Raw genomic sequence first — 23061 nt, forward strand, 5'->3', positions numbered from 1 at the left:
TCAGACCACAGGGCATTCCAGTAATCCATGTTCTTGGACTGCTTGTCTTCAGCAAACTGTTTGCGGGCTTTCTTGTGCGTCAGCTTCCTTCTGGGATGACGACCATGCAGACCGAGTTGATGCAGTGTGCGGCGTATGGTCTGAGCACTGACAGGCTGACCTCCCACGTCTTCAACCTCTGCAGCAATGCTGGCAGCAATCATGTGTCTATTTTTTAAAGCCAACCTCTGGATTTGACGCCGAACACGTGGACTCAACTTCTTTGGTCGACCCTGGCGAAGCCTGTTCCGAGTGGAACCTGTCCTGGAAAACCGCTGTATGACCTTGGCCACCATGCTGTAGCTCAGTTTCAGGGTGTTAGCAATCTTCTTATAGCCTAGGCCATCTTTGTGGAGAGCAACAATTCTATTTCTCACATCCTCAGAGAGTTCTTTGCCATGAGGTGCCATGTTGAATATCCAGTGGCCAGTATGAGAGAATTGTACCCAAAACACCAAATTTAACAGCCCTGCTCCCCATTTACACCTGGGACCTTGACACATGACACCAGGGAGGGACAACAACACATTTGGGCACAATTTGGACATGTTCACTGTGGGGTGTACTCACTTATGTTGCCAGCTATTTAGACATTAATGGCTGTGTGTTGGGTTATTTTCAGAAGACAGTAAATCTACACTGCTCTGCAAGCTGTACACTGACTACTCTAAGTTATATCCAAGTTTCATGTCTATAGTGTTGTCCCATGAAAAGATATAATAAAATATTTGCAGAAATGTGAGGGGTGTACTCACTTTTGTGATACACTGTATTTTTTTTAAATAGTTTTTATCCTTTTAGCATAAATCAATTTTGATAGCTTGTTTGGGCTTTAACTAAAATGCTGGTTGTTTCTTTAATGTTCCATTCTGCTCTACAATTACAGTTGGCTTTGGTTGAAACCAGTGGGCTATACACTAAATATATTCTCAAACTAATTCGTTTATACTTTTACTTATCATATATAGGGGATTACATTAACACTAGTTAAACAGTGAACTGATTTTATTAATTGCGGTTTCGCTATTTACAATTTTAAAGTGAATTCATGACAATGTTTTTATAAGACATTTCACCAAGATGCTCTAACAAGCATTATTGGAGGTCTTTTTTGCCAGCTGCTGTCCGGTTCCACAATGGCTCCTGTGGACAGGAACTTTTCTCTGAAGCCTAACACTTTAAAATAGACAGTAAAAACAGCCAGTAGTACCTCCTCACACACACATAGCTAATGTGTGAATGTTTAGTGCTAATGTTTATTGTTTAATGTTGCACTTGTGTTGCTTCTTTGCATCATGTACTTTGTACTGTGTAAATGTGCAAATGCGGAGTATGTATGAGTGGCTGTAATTAATTCTGGCTGTCTGGCCGTCTGTCTGTCCATCCATCCATCTATTCATCCATTTCGGATTCACTGTGACCCCTTTCAGAATTAGCCAGTGGTAAAACATGAAAATGAAAAATGAAATAAAAAATTTAATTAAGTGTACCAAAAAAGGTATCTTGACAAGTAAGACTCACATTTTTATGGTTCTATTGTTTTTTTGTTTTTTTTTCTACTCTCAGTTGATCATGTGAAGTTTGGCCCACCCATGCGGAAAGAGACAGACCCCTGCCCTGATTCACTGGTAAAGACTGCTCTCATTATCTTCTCTTCAAATCTTCTTTTTTATGTTAGTCAGTGCTCTGTTTCTTTACGTTTTCATTTTAGTGATAAAAATCAGAATAACAACCAGTTTTCTTTCTTTTTAGGCATTATATGATGAGTGGAGCTCCATTGGAGATAAAAACGAATCTCCGTAAGTTCAGCTTCCAAGTGATGACTGAATGTTTTAGAATTAAATATATTTGTATTCTAGAGGAATTTAAAAAATGTTTTGTTGTATTTGTGGTTTATTGCAGGAGCCTGCTAGAGTGTGTTGAGGAAGCTTTGATGGAAAGGTAAGTGACTGTTTTTATTCATTCATTTATTGATCTTGGGTTCTCCTGGGGGCCAAATACTTGACACAAAGGCAGGAATACACTGAAATATGGCAATGTCATTAGTGGCACTACATACTGATTTATAAAGTCACTTGCATACACACAAATGCAATTAACAGCATCTAGTTGGATAGTATGCAGAGGAAACCCACATACACACTGGGAGAACTCATGTGAATCCATGTTCCTAGTCTGCAGCACCTACATTACCTGCTGCTTCACTGTGCCAGGAAAATGACTGTTACACTAAAAGTTACATTAAAAGCTAATATGCATATCCAAAAGTGCATGATGTAAGATTTTGACTCTAGTGGTTAGAAGCTGAACTACAATGGCATACCTCAACCCCATTATCCTAAAATGGTAGCATTATCCTAAAATGGTTAGCCCTATTTTTATTTGTAAGCTGTTTAGATTGTGGTGAAGGTCCCTTAAGGGCGTGTTTATATTGTGACTAGCCAATGGAATGTAAACTAGACAGCTTGGCCTCGTGATTCTCAGATGGTGTTTTTCTTTCTTATGATTTGGTTGCTTTGGCCAAGAGGTTTCAACATTACTGTTTTATTGTGTTCCTCAGATATAACATAGACTATATGGCCAAAAGTGTTTAGACCCCTGACCATGAGTTTGTTGGACATCCCTTTTCAAAAACAAATTGTATTAAAATAGAGTGACCTTTATGTGATTTTTTCAGCTATAACAACAGCCACTCCTCTTAAAAGGCTTTTCACAAAACTTTAGAGTATGTCTGTGGGAATCTGTGCTCATTTAGTAAAAATCATTTGTATGGCTGGGCACTGATGATGGAAAGAAAGCCTCAATTGATGTTCCTGTTTATTCCAAAGCTGTTTAGTGGGGCTGAGGTCCGGGCTCTGTGCAAGCCACTGGAGTTACTTCAAACCAAGATTTTCTTATGGTCTTTATAGACTTTGCTTTTTACATAGGGATATGCTGGACTAGACCTTCCTTAAATGGTTGCTGCAAAGTTAGAAGCATATAATTACCTTTTTGCCATTGATTTATTACACCTGTTAGCAATTTGTTATGGCTAAAACATGTGAATTTATGAAAAACGTTAAGGAATGTCCCAATACTTTTGTTCATGTTGTGTAATTTGTAATATCATGCACAATTAAATATTGACAGTTGCACCTTGAAGCGGTGCCGATTATAGAACTATGGCTAGATGGATAGGGCTAAATAGAGTAGTCAACATTAGCCTCTGTTCATTTTAATTGCTTTCGCTACTGGTTTTGTTATCTAGACATAGGTCCTAGGCACTGCTTTCTAATTTTTTCATCATCTTTTTCAGCTTTGCACCCTAGAAACAAAATCTGAGCTATGACAAAGCTGTTTGAATAATGACACAATGAGTAAAAATGCTTTTTGAGGCTTTGCATGCTGCCCTAAAATAATTACTAAAAATAAACACATTCTAGGTCATTGATGCAAAGCACATGTGTAACACAAACTTTTAAAGTGCCAATAGCTTGTCGTTGTAGAGAACTTTTAGCCTGCTCGACATAAGTGAGTAAGTAAGCATTTTGTGGTTAGCATTGGCTTCTGTTTATTTTACTGGAGATTGCTTAGTGGTGCAGTGAAGCACAGGAAGTACGTCTAATGAGCATTGCATTTCTGGGTCAAAGCACATTTTTCCCACCCTAGTAACTTTTTGACTCCCTGCACTTACTGGCTAATAGCAACATATCACTAAAAATAAAGGATTCTTATTTTCCCCAATAATAAAATCAATCGATGAATAACCATATAAACCAAATATACAGAAAAATGCTGATTTGTAATAAAGATCTATAGGAAAACATGGCTTTGGTGGCACGCTGGATTTCACTTTGATTGGTTACTAGGGCTAGATAGATTCACGTGACCAACCAAAGTCTGTTCCCCAGATTACAAGCCAGGATTTATGTACAAATGCGGAAATAAAACAAAATAGCTGATTAGAATGTTACTTTTGTAAAATCTGTTTGTTTCAGTGTAATAAAATGTTGAATTATGGGTACAACCAACCAGCCAAACCTGGCCAATTATTAGCACCTCAAACACCCCTTACACATCATCTGTGTTTCTATGTGTATCTATAATATGGAATAATGTGATTAAGTTATGTGTTTTAACCCTTTACTGCACACACTACTATTCCGTCATGGGAAAAATGTCAGTGTTTTTATCACTTAAAATTAACCTAGATTTCCATATTTAATTTTTGTTTTAAAAACAAATAATTTTTAAGGGGGTTATTTTGATGCATTGGTATATGGTATTATTATGCAACAAAAGAAATGGTATATTCATATTTTTTGAAGTGTAACATGAAATTTCATAGATCACACAACTTACCTTTTTGGATTTAATTATCTTTGTTCACTAAAAAAGTTTAAGCCATCAGAAACAACACACCACTGATTGTCCCTAATGAAAATATACCACAAAGGTATAAGTGTGCATGCATGCATGCATACAGTATGTCACTCAGTGTGAAAGCTCTTGAAGTATTTTTCCTTGGTAAGGCAGAGGTATGCTTTGCATTTACAGCAAGTCACCCTGACAATGCCTTTGCAGCCAGGATTTTGGCACCTCCGTCTTGCTGCGACCATCTCTGGCCAGTGGTCAGTACAGTCCAGGTGCATGCTGCTTTGAGAAACTGGCACAGCTGGTCCTCTGTGACACTTCTCCTCAACTCTAAACTTTCCTCCTTTACAATTTTTACAAAAGGTTTTTATTTTTTAGTCTTTTCCAGTATTGGAAATGTCTCTGTTTCCTCTTCATCTAAAAATAGAAACATAAATAAAAAGCCAAAGTAAAAACCCTAAATTCCTAATCTACTTTCACACTGTTGGACCATCCCTTCAATCAAAAATGCATGGAACACATATAACCTGAAAGGAATAAAGTACATATCCTTTACTTTTTTCCTCTGTGTCAAAGGCAAATCAGTGTTTAATTTTAAATATTAGGAGGTATATTTAAGTACACAGTGCAGTAGATGGTTAAGTATAATTGCAATAAATAAATCAGTTATCTCTAATTATTTCAGGAGCTTAACTATAAAGAAAGCACCGTCGAGCGAGGTAGGTGACACCTTAAGCCAAAATTGTCTTTTATTTACTGTCCACAGCCACTTTTGTGTTGATTGTTGTGTTTATGATGTCCAGTACTCATCAACCGAAGAGGACAAATATGGCACAGTGAAGAGGGTGGTCTCAAAACCACAGCCAGCTAATCTTCATTTCTCCACAAATCAAGATAAAAATGCTTCCACCCCCTCTCCAAATTCCTCCCCCCTCATCGGGTCAACCCCCCGTACTGGCGCTAACCCTACCCTTCTTGGTGAAACAGCTTTGCTGATCGGCTCAACTGCTTCTGATCTCTCGCTCCTCACAAACTCCACCTTCTTTGCTGACTCTTCATTTTTAGATGACTCTTTCAGTCTTGGATCACTTTGCACAACTCCAACTGATGGTAAGATGCACCACACAAAATAAACATGTACAATTATGATCAAAATCAGCCGCTCAGGTGGCGCAGCGGTAAAAAAGTACGCTAGCACACCAGAGTTGGGGTTTCGAATACATCATATCGAATCTCAGCTCTGCCTTTCCGACTGGGCTGGGCAGCTGCATGAACAACGATTGGCTGTTGTTCATAGGGGTAAAAAAGTCAGACCATAGGTCAGAGTCAGAGAGGTTTTATTGTCATTTCAGCTACATACAAGTACATATTGAAATGAAGCAGCGTTCCTCTAGGATCACGGTGTAACACGGTACAAAAAGTGCAAGACCAAACAGTGTAAATACAAAACAGTGTAAGTAATAAATAAACAATAAATACAAAAAAATCCTATAATAAATAACTACAAAAGATATTCCTAATTATCCCTAATCTAAACAAGTAATTAGAAGACAGGACTAAAGACAAGTGTGAGTACATGATGGTGAATAGATGGTACAATGGTTCATGAGGTAGTGACATGTTGTACATTAGCAGCGTAAGAATTGGCAATGGAGCCTAAAAAGTAAATAAGGTGCAAAAAACAAAAAGACTTTTCAATATTTGAATAAACAGTAAAATTGGCAATAGAGATAAGTCCTCATAACTGGTGCAACTGCGGCCCCTGCTGGCGGGGGTGTGGCCCTCCGTACACAGTGCCCGTCAGTGTATGAACTCGTGCAGGTGAAAATGCAGTCTGTACTGGAGTCAGTTGAGAGGCGTCCTCAGTCAGAGGTGAAGGGCCGAATCAGTATAGAGGTCATAATCAGGGTAATTGGACACGACTAGATTAGATGAGAAAATTGGGGGGGGGGGGGAGTGGGAAAAATAGAAAAAAAAAAATAATAATAATTATGATCAAAATCATTATTTAGTATGACTCAGACAAGTCCTAAACTCAATGACTATAATTCACGCATCCCTGGCATAGCCAATCAAGTCTATATGTAGACAAAAAAGTGTCATTAATATGAAATATATGTAACACAGTAGTGAACATGTCTCTGTTTTAACTTTTTTAAGTGTGTTTGTAGGCATCAAATTATAAGAAAGGTTTATGTTTACAAAACACAATTCAATTGATCAGTAAGAAATCCTTTTTTTACATTTAATAGTTCAATACAGATCCAAGAGAATGATTAAATCACAGATTTTTATTTTATTAAAATGTCCCAAATCTTTTTTGGAAATGAGGTTTTTAGTTTCTATAAACAAAATATACATACCACAAGACTGAAATTGTTAGTGCTAATACAGCATATATGGTTGTGATATATTTAATACCAGGACGTACCATTGTGTTAGAGCCGGGAGGAACCAGTGGTCACTCTCCTCCTAGGCAGCCGCTCTCACCTGAATGGAGCACGCTCAGGAGAAAGACGGAAGAGTTGGTGAGCATGTTTTGATGAACACAATGATTTACAATTAAAATCAAAATCTCAATTGTGCGTTATTATTCATAACCCTAATGCAAATGCTTGGTTGGCTGCAAAAATAGCTATTGTTTTGAATACATGCCTGGTCAAGTGTTCAGCAGACAAAGTGGAGAATAATTTCTTTGCCACCACAACAACGACTCCTAGTCGGAGGAATACATAAAGCATAGTGTGATTTTCTGTATGTGCTTTTAAACTCATATAGGTTGTAACATTCCTGTAAGATGCTACCATCACCATGCTTTACTACTAGTACATTGTTCTTAAAGTGATGCACAGTGTTGACTTTAAGACTAAAAGACTCCAAGCCACTTTTGCTAAAACCATTTCATGCAGATTTTTTAGCAATGATCAAAAGGAATGTTTAATGTTTTTATAACCCACTGTGACTGATATTTTACCAAAACTTTCTTTGTAATTTACATTTTTTTCCTTTGTTTTACATTTGGCACTGTTTGGTGTATAAAGAGTCATAAAATTCCAATTTATATTTATAAAACTATAAATGTCTGGGAAGTCAAATACTGAGTTAATACTTAATGCAAGCCGCTGTAGCGAACAGGAAATGAGTAAAGTGGTTTAAAGAGGCTACTACAAACCATGAGTACATTGAGGAAGGACCTAGTGTAGAGCTCTGTAGAATCCCTTACCTAAAAAAGTCGATATAAACAGCTGTTTATAAAAGTATGTTTTCCATTTTGTATTTCAGAAAGGTGATGTTCATGGACTGCCACCAACACCCCAAGTGCATGTAAGCTGTACCAGCCATACATACATACATATATACATATACTTATATATAACGTTCATATGTTTCATACATTCATAAATAATGCATGATTTTGAGTGTTTTAGAATGTATTCTCTTTTCTAGATGGGAGCCTGTTTCTCCAAGGTCTTTAACGGCTGTCCATTGAAGATTCATTGTGCTGCTACATGGGTTTTGCCCAAGACAAAAGGTACAGTGTAGCTGGCAATACTTTACACTTGGAGTAAGAGGGGGGTGTTTAAACACAGACAAGTATTTTTGTATCTGAGACGAAGCCTAGCAAATGTTCTAGGTTTACATTCAACTATAGGCGATGCTGTGTATTGTGGATTTCATTTATTCTATCATTTATTATTTTATATTCATATTTTATTTAATAACTGCTGTGAAATGTGGCACTTTTCTTTAAAAATCTGTGATTTTTAAAAAACACATTTTCCTGTAAATTTAGTAGAACCCTAGTAATATCTGACCTTGTACCCCACAGATCAGCACCTGATCCTGGGTGCAGAAGAGGGAATTTACACACTCAATCTCAACGAGCTTCACGAGGACACAATGGAGAAGGTATCTTTGTGTGTTTACCTATACAAACGTTCATATTTCAATCATATTTTATGATTCTCAGTTTCAAATCAAATAACATTTCTTTTTTTTTTTTGTCAGTTGCTCCCACAGAGATGCAGCTGGCTTTATGTCATGAACAATGTTCTAATGTCTATTTCAGGTAAGGTTAAACTATGCTAAAATTGCAGTATTTCTATTCCAGTGTAAATATGCATCTGGAGTATAAGTGTATTGTGTGCATGTGTTTTGGCTACTCTGTCACCGGTGTACAGGAAAATCTTCACAGCTAACGTCACATAGTCTGCCAGCACTGTTTGAGTATCGTCAAAACATGCAGCGGCGCCAAGGTCACCTGGCTATTAACGCCCACCGTCTGAGCACAAGAATCAACTCAAGGTGTGCAGTTTTAGTAACATAACATGTTCATAAGCACCAATGTTTCATTTGTTAAAATGAATAAAGATTTATTTACAGTGTATTGTTCTGTATAGAGATGTGTACCCTAAGATGTTTACATAAGCTTTGCATATACTGGTAAATATCTTGGCAAACTTGAGTTGGTGATTCTTTCTTACATAGCATCTGAGCCCATAGTAATGTAAAGCTTGCTTGACTGTGGGCATTGTCACCATTTTCCAACAGTTTCTAGTTTATAGCAGACCTGTTTGTTGGTGGTCTGAATTTTCTTAGAACATGTTGAGAAAAAAACCCAAACTGTCAAATAATGCCATGTTCTTTTGTTCAGTAAATGCAGCTACTGTTGATAATAACTACTAACTAAAAAAAGCTTAGTCAGATTACATTTTTAAATATTTTATATCCATGAACCATGACGAAGACTCACCTGGTCATGCACTTAAACACAATTATGTGTGTAGAGAACAAAAGAAGCATAGGGATTCACGTCCTTGTCAGTGCAACAGTAATGCTTGTACTGTTTGGTCATTGTGCCGGCTCAAGGTGGAGGTATTCAGTAAATATAGTGTTGTCCTCTGTACTTCTTAAAACTTTTTGTAAAAATCAGCTTGTGGTATGTTTCGGGACAGTGGTAGCCTAGTGGGTAGAGCTTTGGACTATCAATTGAAATGTTGTTCTGCCATGCAGTCACTGTTGGGCCCTTGAGCAAGGCCCTTAACCCTCTCTGCTCAGAGGCACCATACAATGGCTGACCCTGCGCTCTGACCTCAGCTTCCACAGCTAACTTTTGTTGTTTTACTTAATTATGTTTCAGTTACAGAGAAGAAAAGACATGTATAAGAAAAGTACAGTATGTGCCTCACAAGTGTATGTATACTTTTGACTATAAGTGTACTTTTCTCCTGTGTCTGCAGAAAGTATGCTATGTCTGTGAAGATCCCAGATACCAAGGGCTGTAGAAGGTGCAGTGTAGGTAAAGAACAACACTAAATAACTGTATGTTAAAACATTATCCTTAACCTGAGACTGATGTCCTGCCTGGGGTGCATTCCCACACTGGGACTATTTTATTGGTCCCATCACACCATAAAATTGCTTAATGGAGATATGAATAAATGAAATAAATTGTGATATCAGAATCTTATACATTATATATTTTTTCCCTCTACCTCAGTGCGTAACCCATACACAGACAGCGTGTTCCTGTGTGCAGCAGTGCCGAGTGGCCTGGTTCTTCTCATGTGGTATGAACCAATGCAGAAGTTCATGCAACTTAAAGTAAGAACACATGAAATGGCAATTATGGATAGATACATAGATAGGAGGATTGGTAGACTGATAAAAGTTAGGATAGAGACATTGAGGAATATAAGGATCAGTGGATGGATGGATGGATGGATGGACTAAAGGATGAATGGATGATGGATGATGAATGGATGGACTAAAGGATGATGGATGAATGGACTAAAGGATGTATGAATGGACTAAAGGATGTATGAATGGACTAAAGGATGATGGATGGACTAAAGGATGATGCATAGATGGATGGATGAATGGATGATGGATGGATGATGGATGGATGTATGGGGGAATAGATAATCAAACAAAAAAAGGATGAATAGATGATGGATTGATGGACTAAAGGATAATGGATGGATGATGGATGGATGGATGTATGGGGGAATAGATAATCAAACAAAAAAAAGGATGAATAGATGATGGATGGATGGACTGATGGATGATGGATGAATGGACTAAAGGATGATGGATGGACTAAAGGATGATGGATGGATGGATGAATAGATAATGGATGGATGGATGGCCGGACTAAAGGATAATGGATGGATGGTCTAAAGGATGGATGGTCTAAAGGATGGATGGATGGGACTAAAGGATGATGGATGGATGGATGGATGGGACTAAAGGATGATGGATGGATGGATGGATATGGATGAATGGATGATGGAAGGATGGACTAAAGTGATGGATGGATGGATGATTGGAGGATGGATGGATGGACACTGGATGATGGATGGATGGATGGATGATGGATGGTTAGACTAAAGGAGGCTGAATGGATGAATGGATGGACTTAAGGATGATGGATGGATAGATGGATGGACTAAAGGATGATGGATGGATGGATGGATGGATGAACTAAAGGATGATGGATCGATGGACTAAAGCAGCCTTTCTCAGCCGCGGCACCCTGGGGTGCCGTCTGGCTTCGTCAGGGGTGTCGTCAAAAATATTCTGATACTGATGAGTCGTTCGCGAACGATCCGATTCTATTAAACGGCTCGTTAAAATGAACAAAAGGAACCGAGTCGCGCCTCTGGTTGCCGCTATATATATTTTTATTTCAGCGCAGTTCGGCTGTAATCCACCCATTCCGCTTCCATCAGTAGAGGGAATTAATCAGTCATAATGAGAGCTGTTTATTGTCGAAATTCAAATCCGAAAACGGAGAGCGGGGAGCGAGTGAGACACACACACACACACACACACACACACACACACACACACACACACACACACAGAGCGCGCGAGAGAGAAACACTCAAACTCAAAAGAAGCTTTATTGGCATGACAAATGAGGACATTCGTATTGCCAAAGCAAGTTACAGAGAAATAATAAAAATAAGAAAGCACAAAACTATACAAAACAGTTACATGTGCAAAAAATATAAAATAGAATAAAATATTTATAATTTAATATTTAAATTATTAATATTTAAAGACACACACACAGCGAACGACACACACAAACACAAAAGAGAGAGACACGCACACACACACACAAAAGAGAGAGAGACATGCACACACACACAAACACAGAGAGAGAGAGACGTGCGCACACGCACAAAAGAGAGAGACACGCACACACACACACACAGAGATACACACACACAAACTGATCATTATTACCTCATTAATGTAAATATTATAATTTTTATTGTTATTATTTTGCGCCGTTTTTATTAATATTTTATTCAATTTTATATTTTTTTGCACATGTAACTTTTGTATAGTTTTGTTCTTTCTTATTTTTATTTTTATTATTTCTCTGTAACTTGCTCTGGCAATACGAATGTCCTTATTTGTCATGCCAATAAAGCTTCTTTTGAGTTGAAAAAGAACTCCCCCCCCAGATGACACCTTATGGTGTGTGTGCGTGTGTTAGCAGTCCAAGGGCTTGCAGAGTGTACGTTTTTTAATACATTTTAGACTGGGGTGACTTGAGATTTTGCATACTTTCAAAGGGTGCCGTGGCTGAAAAAAGGTTGAGAAACACTGGACTAAAGGATGATGGATAGATGGATGGTTGGATGGATAGATGGATGGATGGACTAAAGGATGATGGATGGATGGACTAAAGGATGATGGATAGATGGATGGTGGATGGCCGGACTAAAGGAAAATGGATGGATGGTCTAAAGGATGGATGGATGGACTAAAGGATGACAGGAAGATGGATGGATGGATAATGGATGAATGGACTAAAGTGATGGATGGATGGATGATTGGAGGATGGATGGATGGACACTGGATGATGGATAGATGGATGATGGATGGACTAAAGAATAATGGATGGAAGGACTAAAGGATGATGGATGGATGGATGGATGGATGGATAGATGGATGGACTAAAGGATGAATGGATGATGGATGGATGGATGATGGATGGACTAAAGGATGATGGATAGATCGATGGATGGATGAACTAAAGGATGATGGATGGATGGACTAAAGGATGATGGATAGATGGATTGATGGATGAACTAAAGGATGATGGATGGATGGACTAAAGGATGATGGATGGATGGACTAAAGGATGATGGATGGATGGATGGATGGATGAACTAAAGGATAATGGATAGATGGATGGATGGATGGACTAAAGGATAATGGATAGATGGATGGATGGATGAACTAAAGGATAATGGATAGATGGATGGATGGATGGATGGATGGACTAAAGGATAATGGATAGATGGATGGATGGATGGATGAACTAAAGGATGATGGATAGATGGATGGATGGATGAACTAAAGGATGATGGATAGATGGATGGATGGATGAACTAAAGGATGATGGATTGATTGACTAAAGGATGATGGATAGATGGATGGATGGATGAACTAAAGGATGATGGATAGATGGATGGATGGATGGATGAACTAAAGGATGATGGATTGATTGACTAAAGGATGATGGATGGATGAATGGATGGACTAAAGGATGATGGATGGATGGACTAAAGGATGGATGGATGGATATTCTGAGTGGGTTTATAGTGGTAAATACAGGCATACTCTGGTCAAATTCCATGCTTTGTTGATTTGGAAAAAAAAACAGTTACAAAAATACACATTCTCTACACACAGCAAAATGAACTAATAACTATTTAACATGTATTTAACATATACTATTTTACAGTAATCTGAAAAAAATTATAGCAAATTATTTATACTTCCTAATGTTGCATTTGGCAAATAAATACAAATGGTTGAAACATGTGCTTGTAGGTAATAATATTTTAAATAATAGTTTCTTTTTCTTTAATATTCTTTTAAATTTCTTCAACCTATATCTCGCTTGCTTTCTTTCAGCACATACCTCTAAACCTGCCTGAATCTCTGCCTATCTTTGAGCTGCTGGTGCAAGAGTGTGATGAACTGCCACAAGTGTGTGTGGGGGTGCACTGCAGAAATCACAGTGTAGAAGACACCATTGAACAACTACACTTTAATATCATCCATCTTGACGACACACCTTTAAAACAGCCAGGTGCACAAACACAGATAAAAAACACTCAAACAGAACCAGAGAGGAAGTTAATCGGAACATCAAAGCTGAGATTTAGTTATAATTAAAAAGACATTTATTACAAAATCAATATAAAGACATTGTATTACTTTTATTACTCTCTCTATATATATATCTATATATGTATAGAGAGCTATATGAGAGAGAGAGATAATCGGTAATATAAAAAAAAATCTTTATAAGTTGAATAATAATAATAATTTTACCTTCTGTGCTGAAATTGAACCTTGGTAATAATTGGATTTTCCAGCAAGTTGTTGATCTCAAGCACACTTCTAAGTCTACCGCTTGGTTACAGAATCAGTCCTGGAATATCCTGGCGTGGACTGCTTAGTCTACAGATTTAAATCTCATAGAAAATCTTCAGTTGGATTCAAAGAAAACTGTTACAGCATGACAAGCTGTAAGATCTTGAGCAAGAAGAATGAGTGAAGATTCCACAGGAGTGTCAAAAGCTTGTTAGCACTTTAAAAAATAATTATTAGAGATTATCAAGGAGAAAGGATGTTTCACCTAATACTGAGGCTGGGGTTTAAGTAATAGTGTAGATGTACATTTGTCAAAAAACTGGGTTTTTTTTCTTAATTTTAACTAATTTAATGTAAGACATACAATTAGTATTAAAAAATATATCAAAGGTGCTTTTATCGGTAAATATTTGTAGTTGTAGTTATAGAGTAGTAAAGTGCAAGTGGAAATTACTTTATATGATGTATTTAGTCTTACCAATAATGCAAAGACTAAATTAATGTGAGACTAAATATGTGTGTTGATTTCATTTTCATTGGTTTTACAGATGAAGAATGTCTCAAAGTGAAACAAGTAACTCAGCTGGACAGAGACACAGTTCTTGTAGCTCTGGAAAGTATGTTGATTTTGTGATTAGTTCATAAAACCTATATTTTAAATTGAATACCAAGTCATAATACTATTCAAGTGCATTATTTGTAAGCTAATAAAACATGCAAATGTAGAAGGTGTTTATTATTAAAACTTGGATGAAGATCAGTCAAATACTGATTAAGTACAAATACATGTAATAATAGATTCACAAACTTTGGTATATGATTATTATACTGTATAATGTAAATGTTTATGTACATTCCTTTCCTCATGAAATCTTTCTGTGTTACAAACAGACACTGTAAAGCCAGTAAATCTGCAGGGCTGCCCCAGCAAAGTCATGGCTTCCAAACTCACTTTTGACTTCTCCATCGAGACTCTGGGTGAGTGCAGAGGGCTGTAATGCTCAGATAGCATGGCCCTTTTATATAGGTGCCCAGACCAGATCGCAGCAGGACAGTTGTGTTCGTGTGGACATTTCGCCTGTTTGGTGACTTTGCTGAGATTCAGACTCGCATTAGACCACTGTGCCACCCAAGTGCCTCCTTTTAATTTTAAAATTGTCTATTTATTTCACCATAAAAAGCATTTAATATTTTAAAGCTAATTTAAAAGCTGCAAAATGTGGTCAAAATTCCTTCAGAGCAATGTGAAAGATTACCCATGATTATTTAGTTATTGGCACCTTGTTAAGTTTATGGGATAAGTAATTTTACATCACGTGTAGGTGTTGCACAATCATTTTTCTTCTTTAAATAAAATGCTCATTAAAATGTTTTGCATGTTCATCTTGTCTTATATTACATTGTGTAACACATCTGAAACCATTAGATTCGACAGGCATTGAGGAAATGAATAGAGCACAATCTACATATTTCTTGTTGATGTCAGTGCATTAAAAATTATTGTATATTCTCACAGTTTGTTTACAGGATAGTGTTCTTGCCTTTTGGAAACATGGACTTAAGGGGAGAAGTCTTCAGAGTTCCGAGGTATACATCAAATCATTCTAAATGTTTACTTTTAAGAACAGTAACACTGTGATGACTTCATTTAGCATTTTAATGTCAATTTCTGGGCAGCCAGGTTTTTAATCGTGCATAATCTGCCTTCTTTCAATTCCTGCATTTGCTGTTAATATGTATATACAGTCTTTTGCAAAAGTGCACATCTAACAGGCACAACTGGCTAATGCCTGCAGCAGACAGAATTGGCCTCCAGTGTGCTGGGTGGGAAAGACAGAACTAAGGGGTGGGGTTATCAATGCTGTGTATGGATCTTGGTTGCCCAGGGTGCTTGTTCAGAAAGTGAAGGAGGACAGAGATCGGGACGTGGCTCGCGCACAAATCCGCAAATGGTGGACTTTGGACACATTGGAGGGAGTGTGTGTCAGGCGACTATACATCCTCTTTAAACGCCTTCGGGGTTTCCAGCAGAGAATTGGCTACGCTAAATTGGGAGAAAAACTGGGAAAAAATGCATTAAAAAAAGTACATATCTGGACACACCTGGTCAAATTCCAGCAAGTTGACACATCCTGTACTGAAAACTAAATTTATAAGGATATAAAGTTATGGCATATGTAACAAACAAATTGAAACTGCATTAAAAAGTGCAGATAATTCCATATTTAAATTTATGTAAAACTATTTGGGTTGTGGAGGCCACAAGTTTTTGGACATCATATTCCAAAGCAGAGTTTGGCGTTTGTGTTGGAATGTGTGCCCATTTTTTTTTTGTAATTTATGTTATGCATGGGGATTTGAATCCAGAATCCCAGCAGTAGTGGGTTAGTGTAATTTACCACTGCACCACCAAACACCAAATCCTAATCCTTCCTCCTTCTAAATACATTTCTCAATCTGTTTTGTTAATTAATGATTTTGTTTCTGCAATCCTTTCATTGTTAAATGTGGAGATGTGACTGATAAATATTGAGTGACCCTTGACCGCCATCTTTTGTTATCCCAAAATAAAAAGCGATTGAGTTGTGTAATGTGCACTATACAATGATTAGGCGTGTAGTGTGGACTAGCTTGGAATACTCATAGTGGTATGAAAGAACCAACCGCTGAAAGAATATCCAGCATTTACTTATGACTCACAGGATTCCAACTCCACCACTAGCTGAATTTAGATGTGCTGTATTGCTTCCCACAGGTCACACAAGAGATCACAGATGAGAGTCGTATCTTTAAAGTCCTGGGGACAAACAGGTATGTTTTATCTCACAAACCCTTACACACACTTCCAATGCAGAAACCAGTATTGAACAAACCTCACATTAAATCCTCTATTCTACAGGAATATCATCTTGCAGAGCACCCCCACAGACGACCCATCTGCCCCTAGCAACCTGTATATACTTACTGGCCATGAGAGCAGCTATTAATGTGACTCAGGACCCTGCCAACTTAAGCAACAGTCATGGAGAAATTACACTGCTACAGATGAAAGAGAACTCCTCACACCTCAACTGTGGGAAAAGAATGAGGTCAGCAGCATTTCTGCCAAGTGTCGCTCAGAAACAAGAAGAAGAGAAAAGAAGAAAGACTGACCCGCCAGAGGTTCTGCCTTTATAGTCTTCAATGCAAATGAACAGAGGGAGAAGAAAATGACTACAAGTAAAACTGCAGAAAGGCTGCATTAACAAGAACACATGATTCACCAGGACTGTACTGTATGAACAATATTGATGTTTTATTAATGACAAGGGTATTAAGAAGAATTTAACTGATGGATGGACAGTTCAGTGTAGCAAACTGCAGCGCTTGTGCTGTTCTTTGTCTGTCATGCTACAGCAAATCCTAAATGTATCTGGTGCTGTAATTGTTCTGTATAATGTGATGTGTGTTTTGTAGGCAGTTGAATTATTTTACAATTGGTAAGAATAGTGATACTGTTTACTTCTCATCCTGATTAATAAGGATGTAGGCTATTGTACTGTGAAAGGATGAATGTAGCAATGTTAATAATCTGAGTCAACAAAATATTACTAAAACACATTAAAAATATAATCCACTTGGTATAGGATGTACACGTCAATTTAAAGAGTTGGGACAGTATGTTTTCATTTATTTATTTTTTAATTGTTGTTTATGCATTTTATTCCCTTTTTCTTCTGACTTTTTAGCATATCCAATCACCCAATTGCATTATGCTTCCTCTCTACTGATGTTGATCTTCACCCCGATTGAGGAGAGCCAAGACTGACACACGGCCCCCCAGCAGAGGTCGTAATTGCATCAGTTATGAGAAATTCCTGTCCGGCTCCCACCATGTATGAACAACAGCCATTTGTTGTTATGTAGGCGCCCAGCCCAGCTGGATAGCAGAGCTGAGATTCGAAACGATGAGTTCGAAATTTCAGCTCTGGTGTGCTAGCGTGTATTTCATTTTTATTAACCAGGGAAATACCCTGGACAGAATGCCCATCCTCTGCAGGGCTTTGACTGTCCACCCCTTTATCTCAGGCATAACCACTGATGTCTGTGTAAACACATGGTCGGCCAATAGCATTGATGAGATTTGAACTCTAATCCAAGCAATGGTAGGCTAACGTAATATACCGCCACCCAAGGGCCAGGGACAGTATGTGACCAGTTAATAAAAAGAGAAAGTACCTATTTTATATATTTTTCCTTAAACTTGTATAAAATAGAAACAGTGCTACACAATATTTGTTGTTTTACCTTATGAACGTAATTGTTGCCATTCGGTTGGTGCAGCTTTCTATTACACTAGTCCACCGCTGCTGAGATCTGGTTTCGAATCTCAGCAGGGCCCATCGGATAGGAGTCTTCACAGACATGATTTGCAACACCTGAAGAGATAAAGGCCAAAGCTCTGTGATGGATTGGTGCTCTCTCCAGGGTATTCCCACCTTGTGCCCAGTGTTTCCTAGTTAAAACGAACTCACCACAACTATGACCAAGATAAAGCAGTTAAAAATGAAATGAAACTGTCTGTTTATGTCTACTCATTTCAAATTTGATGTTTACTTTGTTTCAAAAAATCTGGGATGGGAGCATGTTTACCACTGTGTTAATATTTATCACCTTTTTATCAGTTAATCCAGTTTTAAAGGTGTAATCTGGCCAAATCTTCAGGTACTTTACAGGGATTGTTGGCATCTTTTGTGCTTCATAAAGCGCAATGTTTCAGTGGGAAATGAAACGGAATTGTTTATCACCCACATCCTCTAATTACATAGCCATGCTGTTATAACATTCAAAGCAAGTAGGTTGTTTAAAATGTGTAAATATTGAATAAGGTGCACTAATTCACTCCCACGCTGTGACAGACCCTGGCTTTTAAACTTCACTCTGGTAACAATTTGGACAGTCTCTGTTTTCTTTAGAAGAACATTCAGAGGCTAGGAAAACAAAGTCCTTTGTTATCGTAAACAAAAGGTCGACTCATCAGACCACAATAGACATCTTCAAATGCAAATACAAAGACTTTAAACTTGGAAGCGATCAAGGTCCTTCAGAGAACATGATGTCCTTTATTCCAAAAAACAACTTGGACAGTGGACACATCAGACAGTCAACCTTTTTTTGCTTTGTGTCAGTACATCTCAGGTGAGCTTAAGCCCAGAGAAGATGGCAGCATTACTGGATGTTACCGATATATAACCGATATGTTCTGATTTGCATTGTGGAGTCTTAACTTGTAGATGCGTCTATGACCTGCATTTACTGACAAGAATTGTCCGAAGTATTCCTAAGCCCATGTGGTAATAATTATTACAGAAGCATGTTGGTTTTCGATGCAGTGCCATGTTAGGGGCATTCATTGTTGCTTTTTGGCTTTGTTTTTCTGGAATATCTGACTCTTTTAGTGTTGTTAAAGACTATAGATAATAAAATTCCATGCATTGAGAAAAGTTATTCTAAAACTGCTGTACTATTCAATCGTGTAGTTTTTTCAAGGTGGCAAATCTTGACCCATCCATGCTTGTAAAGAACCAAGCACCATTTCAGTGCCCTGATTTTTATTTATTTATTTATTTATTTTTTACATTTTAGCCTGAAAGATGATTGTCTTTCTGCATAATCCAATTTCAGACTAAATACTGCACAATTTACCTGTGACTGCAAAACAAGCCTAAATCACCCTTACACCACAATGCTTGACAGCTGAAACAAGATGTTTATGGTGATAAGCTGATTTGCATTGTGGAGTCTTAACTTGTATTTGTAGATGCAGCTATGAACTGTGTTTATTTAAGGATGATTTACTGTATTCCTGAGCCATAGTGGTAATAATAATTCCAGAAGCATGTCGGTTGTAGATGCAGTGCTATGTGAGGGCTCAAAGATGAGGTTGGTTTTTGGCTTTGCCTTTAGGTACAGTAATTTCTCTAGATTCTTTTAATTTTAAACTGCTGGACTTTGCTGTCATACAGTTTTTTTTAACTGTGGCAAACTTTGACTCATACACGCTCATACACAATTGAGCCTTTCATTAATGCTTCTTGATGGCATCATCTATGGAAAGTTCTAAGAGATGGTTTAAAAGTTTTGATCATTTCACAAACTTCCAAGTGTTATTTTGCTCGTTCTTGACTTTGTGTTGCAGGAATTAAATTAGTACTAAATTAGTACTTCATACTATTTACAAAAAACAGTGAAGTTAATAAGGTAAAACATAAAAAGTCTCTTCTTTGTGATGTTATAATGAAATGCTTCATTTTATGATTCACTGCATTGTGTTTTTATCATTAGTATTTTACTTACTTGCAATTTACTTCCATTTGGAATTGGGGTTGTTTTTTCAGATGAATTCAAGCCCAGAAAAGCTGCTGTTGTTTCTGAATGTTTCTGACATAGTCATGATAAACAGAAAGTAGACCAACATTTAAAAACCAGATGAAAAAACAAGTACACCATATAATTTAGTAACATGTAGAACCATCTTCAGTAACAGTAATTTGGCGTAAACTTTTTGCGTTGAAGTTCATGAGTTTTCCTCATCACTTGGAGAAATATTGGCTCTTTTTAAGCAGCACTGCTTCAGTTCATTGATGTTTGAGGGCATATGTGATGCCACAGCATCTCAGTGAGAGCAAGGTCTTGGTCGTTTCAACATGTTTTTTAGTTTAAGACTATTGTCTTGCTGCATGACCCAGTTTCAGCCTTTGTTAAGCTGTCAGGCAGGGCATTGGATTTTATCAAATGTGCATTACTGCAAGTTTCCAAAGTTTAAATAGAATTGATGCATTATTTCAGGTTGCATTTCTTAAGGCAGTTTCAGACTGTATTAACTGAAAAAGGTTTTCCAGATTACTCTCACACCTATTTGACTAAATTTGACGCGGTCTAATGCAATATTCGCACAATCAATACACGGGTTCACCAAGGCTTCACAAAGGTGATCCAACCAAAGACATGAAGGGCATAACTCATGCCCGTCGTAAGTCTCCAAGGCAGCAAGGCACTGGTTACAACCGTTCAACACACGACGGTTCTGCGTTGTTGATATCGCTGTTTCACTCCTAGTACTGAGTAGTACTAAAAAGGAGTAAAAAACTGCACCGAGTACAAACTCGAGGTGAAAACGGCGTGACCACGGTACACACGCTGAGCAATGCTATCGTTATAATATCACGAGCTGTCAGCTCACAAAACACCGAGTATGAAAACTCTAGGTGAAACACTGAACGCCAGGTAATCCTTCCAGTTATCACCAAGTATGAAACTCTAGGTGAAACACTGAACGCCAGGTAATCCTTCCAGTTATCACCGAGTATGAAACTCTAGATGACAAGGCTGTGTTGCTAATGTAAAAGCAATCTTTTCCATAACTCGAACGCAGAAGCAATGTCACTTAACACCGAGTACAGAACTCTAGATGAAAGCGCTAAATTATTACAAAAATCTACTCAATACAGCGAATGAGTGTTGGCTTCACTTAACACCGAGTATAAACTTTAGGTGAAGAGAAATGCGCTGCTAGTGCTCGGAGTTGTAACTTTTCGAGCAGTGCGTTCCACATAAAAACGAATGTTACTCTAGGTTAGCGCGAACTACAGTGTATCACAAAAGTGAGTACACCCCTCACATTTCTGCAGATATTTAAGTATATCTTTTCATGGGACAACACTGACAAAATGACACTTTGACACAATGAAAAGTAGTCTGTGTGCAGCTTATATAACAGTGTAAATTTATTCTTCCCTCAAAATAACTCAATATACAGCCATTAATGTCTAAACCACCGGCAACAAAAGTGAGTACACCCCTAAGAGACTACACCACTAAATGTCCAAATTGAGCACTGCTTGTCATTTTCCCTCCAAAATGTCATGTGATTTGTTAGTGTTACTAGGTCTCAGGTGTGCATAGGGAGCAGGTGTGTTCAATTTAGTAGTACAGCTCTCACACTCTCTCATACTGGTCACTGAAAGTTCCAACATGGCACCTCATGGCAAAGAACTCTCTGAGGATCCTAAAAGACGAATTGTTGCGCTACAAGAAGATTGCCAACACCCTGAAACTGAGCTGCAGCACAGTGGCCAAGATCATCCAGCGTTTTAAAAGAGCAGGGTCCACTCAGAACAGACCTCGCGTTGGTCGTCCAAAGAAGCTGAGTGCACGTGCTCAGCGTCACATCCAACTGCTGTCTTTGAAAGATAGGCGCAGGAGTGCTGTCAGCATTGCTGCAGAGATTGAAAAGGTGGGGGGTCAGCCTGTCAGTGCTCAGACCATACGCCGCACACTACATCAAATTGGTCTGCATGGCTGTCACCCCAGAAGGAAGCCTCTTCTGAAGTCTCTACACGAGAAAGCCCGCAAACAGTTTGCTGAAGACATGTCAACAAAGGACATGGATTACTGGAACCATGTCCTATGGTCTGATGAGACCAAGATTAATTTGTTTGGTTCAGATGGTCTCAAGCATGTGTGGCGGCAATCAGGTGAGGAGTACAAAGATAAGTGTGTCATGCCTACAGTCAAGCATGGTGGTGGGAATGCCATGGTCTGGGGCTGCATGAGTGCAGCAGGTGTTGGGGAGTTACATTTCATTGAGGGACACATGAACTCCAATATGTACTGTGAAATACTGAAGCAGAGCATGATCCCCTCCCTCCGGAAACTGGGTCGCAGGGCAGTGTTCCAGCATGATAATGACCCCAAACACACCTCTAAGACGACCACTGCTTTATTGAAGAGGCTGAGGGTAAAGGTGATGGACTGGCCAAGCATGTCTCCAGACCTAAACCCAATAGAACATCTTTGGGGCATCCTCAAGCGGAAGGTGGAGGAGCGCAAAGTCTCGAATATCCGCCAGCTCCGTGATGTCGTCATGGAGGAGTGGAAAAGCATTCCAGTGGCAACCTGTGAAGCTCTGGTAAACTCCATGCCCAGGAGAGTTAAGGCAGTTCTGGGAAATAATGATGGCCACACAAAATATTGACACTTCAGGAACTTTCACTAAGGGGTGTACTCACTTTTGTTGCCGGTGGTTTAGACATTAATGGCTGTATATTGAGTTATTTTGAGGGAAGAATAAATTTACACTGTTATATAAGCTGCACACAGACTACTTTTCATTGTGTCAAAGTGTCATTTTGTCAGTGTTGTCCCATGAAAAGATATACTTAAATATCTGCAGAAATGTGAGGGGTGTACTCACTTTTGTGATACACTGTAACTCCTGTAGTA

General features: G+C 38.2%; 1 protein-coding gene across 1 annotated transcript in view; it reads left to right on the forward strand.

Annotated features, from left to right (window-relative positions):
• Nucleotides 1–17418, forward strand: part of map4k6 (mitogen-activated protein kinase kinase kinase kinase 6) — a 42337-nt gene extending 24919 nt beyond the window's left edge. Inside the window, exons 14-32 of the mRNA XM_063011258.1 lie at nucleotides 1606–1667; nucleotides 1792–1838; nucleotides 1942–1980; nucleotides 5078–5111; nucleotides 5196–5502; nucleotides 6817–6920; nucleotides 7675–7716; nucleotides 7840–7924; nucleotides 8222–8301; nucleotides 8401–8461; nucleotides 8574–8697; nucleotides 9633–9691; nucleotides 9893–9996; nucleotides 13333–13510; nucleotides 14346–14414; nucleotides 14689–14775; nucleotides 15314–15384; nucleotides 16553–16608; nucleotides 16697–17418. Of these exons, the coding sequence (XP_062867328.1) occupies nucleotides 1606–1667; nucleotides 1792–1838; nucleotides 1942–1980; nucleotides 5078–5111; nucleotides 5196–5502; nucleotides 6817–6920; nucleotides 7675–7716; nucleotides 7840–7924; nucleotides 8222–8301; nucleotides 8401–8461; nucleotides 8574–8697; nucleotides 9633–9691; nucleotides 9893–9996; nucleotides 13333–13510; nucleotides 14346–14414; nucleotides 14689–14775; nucleotides 15314–15384; nucleotides 16553–16608; nucleotides 16697–16784 (1697 nt within the window). The 3' untranslated portion in view covers nucleotides 16785–17418. The remainder of the gene's footprint in view (nucleotides 1–1605; nucleotides 1668–1791; nucleotides 1839–1941; nucleotides 1981–5077; nucleotides 5112–5195; nucleotides 5503–6816; nucleotides 6921–7674; nucleotides 7717–7839; nucleotides 7925–8221; nucleotides 8302–8400; nucleotides 8462–8573; nucleotides 8698–9632; nucleotides 9692–9892; nucleotides 9997–13332; nucleotides 13511–14345; nucleotides 14415–14688; nucleotides 14776–15313; nucleotides 15385–16552; nucleotides 16609–16696) is intronic.
• Nucleotides 17419–23061: the final 5643 nt, after the last annotated feature.

Source organism: Trichomycterus rosablanca, chromosome 16 (assembly GCF_030014385.1).
Source record: "Trichomycterus rosablanca isolate fTriRos1 chromosome 16, fTriRos1.hap1, whole genome shotgun sequence".
Classification (NCBI taxonomy): Eukaryota; Metazoa; Chordata; class Actinopteri; order Siluriformes; family Trichomycteridae; genus Trichomycterus; species Trichomycterus rosablanca.